General features: G+C 38.0%; 1 protein-coding gene across 1 annotated transcript; it reads left to right on the top strand.

Moving 5' to 3' along the window:
• On the top strand, positions 1-4,494 carry LOC118752367 (cullin-5-like). Its single transcript, XM_036487249.1, has 7 exons — positions 1-173; positions 248-1,522; positions 1,585-1,817; positions 1,881-2,001; positions 2,075-2,432; positions 2,557-2,735; positions 2,804-4,494. The coding sequence occupies exons 1-7, from the start codon at positions 165-167 to the stop codon at positions 3,089-3,091; spliced, it is 2,463 nt and encodes an 820-aa protein (XP_036343142.1). The 5' UTR covers positions 1-164; the 3' UTR covers positions 3,092-4,494.
• Positions 4,495-5,084: the final 590 nt, after the last annotated feature.

Here is a 5,084-nt window from a genome sequence, read left to right as displayed (position 1 = left end):
CAGTGGAAGTTTTGTGATCTATCCCTGTTCTGACATTCATTGTTTCTGATTAGCAGAGTTTCCTTCAATCTCCTCCTTTTGTACACGATTTTGTCAAAATTTGCAGAACAAAAGAGCATTAAATAGATGTAGGATAAAATAAAGTGCATATCAAGAGCAATACAATGTTAAAAGTAAGTACGTCGCAGTGTCTACAAATCTAATTAACTAATTCGCAATGTGCCATTATTCCTTTTCTTCTCAATAGGTTTCTACTGGACAAGGCAAAGGACTCCGCTCCTTTGAGGAAGTATGGCCGGAAAAACGACTTATAGTTTTAAAGCTATTGAACCAGGAAACTGTGTCACAATTAGAATGGCAGGAATTGTTTTACGGCGTACATTTAGTGTGCCTATGGGATGAGAAAGGTGCCGCAAAAATTTACGACTGCCTGCGCGCGGATATTGTGGAATTTGTAGTACACGCTCAACGTAAAGTGCAATCACAACGCGGCGAGCACGCGCTACTTACGACATACATTATAGAGTGGCGCAAATTCTTCACACAATCCAACTACCTTCCGTTGCCTTTTCGTCAATTAGAGCAATCGCTGCAGTTCAAAGTACCCACATCTTCTACGTCAACATCAGCATCTAGTTCCTCTGCAGCCAGCACAAGTGCTAATACTGCGTCAATTTCAGCGGCAGCCGGCCCATCAACATCTGCCGCTGCCGCTGCAGCGTCGTCATCTTCCACGTCCGGTGGCAACAATAGTAGTAAAAAGAATCCCACTGACGATTCTATTGTTCGCAAATTAATGCTAGACTCGTGGAATGAAAATATCTTCCGTGATATAAAAGATCGCCTACAGGAATCTGCCATGAAAATTGTACATGCCGAACGAAATGGTGATGCCTACGATGCTCAACTTGTTATTGGAGTACGAGAGAGCTACGTGAATTTGTGTTCGAACCCAGATGACAAATTACAAATCTATAGGGAAAACTTTGAGGCGGCTTACTTAAAAGCCACGACGGCATTCTATCGCCTCAAAACAACAGAACAACAGCAAGCAAATGGTGTATTAGCCTTTATGAGATATGCAGACGCCAAACTGCGTGAGGAAGAGGCACGTGCGAAACGCTATCTTGAACCGAGCAGTTATGGTGTGCTGGCACAGACTTGCGTCAAGGTGTTGGTCGGGGATCATATGAATACCATCATCGCCGAATGTGCAGCGCTCATAAAAGAATACGAAACAGAAAAGTTAAACCTTATGTTCCGTCTGTTGGATCGTGTGCAGGATGGGGTTGAACCAATGCTACGCGACTTGGAATGCCACATTGTTACAGCAGGTCTAGCTGATATGCTATCTGCATCTGATATAATTACACAAGACTCAGAAAAGTATGTAGAGCGGCTGCTCGAGTTGTTCAATAAGTTCAGTTCATTGGTTAAGTACGCCTTCAACGATGATCCGCGCTTTTTGACGGCACGTGACAAGGCTTTCAAGACTGTTGTCAATGATACTAGTGTATTTAAGGTGAATTTCATGTTTGAATTTACATGTTTTGGGTGTTATTGTTCGTTTTATATGGCTTACAGCTTGAGCTGCCCACCGGCCTAACAAACCGCGGCGTCAAGTCCATCGCTCCGGAGAGCAAGTGTCCTGAACTTTTAGCCAACTATTGTGACATGTTGCTACGTCGAACGCCGTTAAGTAAGAAGCTTACTAGCGAACAAATCGACGCACGATTGCGGGATGTGCTCTTGGTTTTGAAATATGTCAACAATAAGGATGTTTTCATGCGCTATCACAAAGTTCATTTAACTAGAAGGTTAGCGTTGTAATTATTATTAGATATACATATGTATGTGCACAAAGAAAATTTACTTTTCAGACTAATACTTAGCACGAGTGCTGATAGTGAAAAGGAAGAGGATATTGTTGAATGGTTACGCGAGGCTGGAATGCCAGCCGATTATGTGAATCGCTTAGGACGTATGTTCCAGGATATTAAAGTAAGCACTCGTCATAGGATCAAAAAGGGACTGAAAGAGTAGGTATTTAAATCTGTACCAATTTCTTTTCTAGCTCAGCGAAGATTTAAATACTCAATTCCGTAACTGTACGGGTCGTCATGATGCCATTAATATAAAGATACTTAATGCAGGGGCTTGGGCTCGTTGTTCCGAACGTGTTTCGGTGAGCTTACCGCTCGAATTGGAGGACTACATTCCAGATGTGGAGGAGTTTTATAAGAAAAACTTCTGCGGTCGCAAATTGCAATGGTATCATCACATGAGTAATGGTACAATAACTTTTGTAAATAACTTCGGTCGATACGACTTGGATGTGACCACATTTCAAATGGCTGTGCTCTTTGCTTGGAATCAACGGCCACATGATAAAATATCCTACGAGAACTTGCGTTTAGCGACAGAGTTGCCTGGTTAGTATGTATACATACACACTATTGGTTAATGTAGAAATATTTAGATTAAAAAAAAAATGGAAGTTTACGTTAGCTTCCTTCCATTCATTTTTTAAATCTCACTATCACTTTCCCCCAATAGATCCCGAGCTCAGACGCACGCTTTGGTCACTAGTGGCGTTTCCAAAGGTGAAAAAACAAATTTTACTAATGGAACCCCCAACAATGACAACGCCAAAAGACTTTTCAGAGAATACTTTATTTAGTATAAATCAGGATTTTGCTGTAGTTAAAAATGGCAAATCTCAGCGAAGAGGCAAAGTGCGTAGAAAAGGGAAAATTCCTATTATATCTTGCTTTAAGTTATGTACGATCGTCCTTCTTTACAGATGAATTTAATTGGCCGCTTGCAACTAAGTACCGAACGTTCTCAGCAGGAAGACAATCAATCGATTGTTCAGCTGCGTATTCTGCGCACCCAAGAGGCCATTATTAAAATCATGAAAATGCGCAAGCGTTTGAATAATGCAACTTTGCAAGCTGAATTAATTGATATACTTAAAAATATGTTCTTGCCATCGAAGAAAATGATTAAGGAGCAATTAGAATGGCTGATCGAGCACAAGTACATGCGCCGTGATGATGATGATATCAATACATTTATATATGTGGCTTAAAAGGAGCATAATTACGCATTAACAGCAAATGGGCAGCAAACAAAACAAAAAGGAAGAGTGAGATAAGTTGAAAACTTTCTTCAGCTCACTTCTTTTCTATATGTATTTCAACAGTTTTTAGTTTAGTTTTTAAGATGAATGTAGCGCTTCGATTTGGACGTGCGTTATTTATATAAGCGCACCAGAGCGCCCTAAAAAATTACTACTTTAAGATAAATAGGCTTAGCGCTAATTCAATTATTAATATTTTTTAATTATTTTTTAATTGTATGTTAAAATTATTTAATTTACAGTTTGGAAACTGAATAGTTCGCATTCCCTCATAGATCTGTATTTTTACTTAAAACTCGATTGCTTTAATTTACGAGTTTCAACTGTTCCTTTTTCTATTTTATTTTTATTTTATACACGTTAGTTCATAAGTGTAGCATGTATTTGGTTGTTTTAATATTTCATAACTTTGTATATTTTATATTGTATTTAATTTATGGGGAGATAATCTGAACGCAAGAGAAATGCGATGGAATAGGCAATCGCCACTGCGTATTACCTACGATGAATTTGCCTTTCGTATTGCATTACAGAGTAGCCCTCTCATTCTATCATATTTTCCATTAATAATTATTTATATAAAATTACATTTTAACCATGCAATTACTCTTAGTGCTGTTTTCTCAAGTAGCTTTTAAATATTATCTTCCCTTCTAATACATTTTTTCAGAACAAAATGTGTGTTACAGGGCAGATAAATTTTAAAACCTACGGCCCTTAGTCTTTCTTATTTGAAATGTGAAACTGAATTGATGAAATGTTAAAATGGAAAATGTCTAGTTGCAATCCACACAAGCTACATGTCGATAGACATTTTCGGCGGAGGCATTTGCAACTTTTTAACAGCAATAATTATTATGCTAAATCATATAAATACATGCACATTTTGTTATATATATAAGACTTCATCCATTCTAAGCAAACAACAAAAAATATTGTGTGAGAATTCTGAGCGCAATGTACTTTGAAATTATGAGATATGTGTATATCACTATAAAGTAAGTTTAATATAATAATTATGATATAAAAACGATTACCAGCATTACTCATACAGCTTATGCAAAAAAAAATACAAACTGCGTAAATATCTAAAAATAATGCAATTAAATAATATGTCTTATAAACTCAAAGTATTTAATTTAAATAGTACTAAACAGGGTGTCCTGGACCACCCGTCACACCTTCTAAAGTATGGGAAAATGTTTTTTTATTGCAACGCAAGAATATTAACCACCAAGGCGGGGATGCTCTATATTTTTCGACCGGAAGTGGGTTAAACTAACGCAAAGTAAGTTTTTTAAATGGAACATATCGTCACCTGCAATGAAAAAAGACGAAACAACATCATCGCTGAAATGCAAACTAATCTACTATATATTTGTGAAAGTATGTATGTACTTATGTGCCAGATTGCAGTCTAAACGGACGGAGAGAATCAAACAAAATTTTGACAGAGTATTGCCAATACACCTGGGCCTATACTAGGGTAAAAAAAATTGGGATCCGACAAGGGGGCGTGCCACCTCCCATTGGCGTGAAATTTTTAATCAGCCATAACTTCCAGACAATAAGTCACATGAACTTGAAACTTGGTATGCAGACATGTCAATGGTAGATGCTTATAGGCGGGTATATATAATCGAGTTTGTAAAAGGGAGCGTGGCACATCCCATAGGCATGGAATTTTTTATCAGCTATAACTTCGGAACCATAAGTCACTCGAACTTGAAATTTGGTATGCAGACATCCATGGTAGGTGCTTATACGAGGGTATATATAAACGAGTTTGCAAAAGGGGGCGTTGCTCATCCCATAGGCGTGGAATTTTTTATCAACTATATCTACGGAACCATAACCGGTTTTAAACTACGCAGCACCATGAAGCTACAGACAACACAGAACACTCTACCGTACATACATACACCACCGTACATACGCAGCG

This window comes from Rhagoletis pomonella, unplaced genomic scaffold (genome assembly GCF_013731165.1).
Source record: "Rhagoletis pomonella isolate Grant_MI unplaced genomic scaffold, Rhpom_1.0 Rhpom_scaffold_01436, whole genome shotgun sequence".
In the NCBI taxonomy this organism is placed as follows: Eukaryota; Metazoa; Arthropoda; class Insecta; order Diptera; family Tephritidae; genus Rhagoletis; species Rhagoletis pomonella.
Note: the sequence above shows the minus strand (reverse complement) of the source record. Positions and strands in the feature narration are given on the sequence as shown.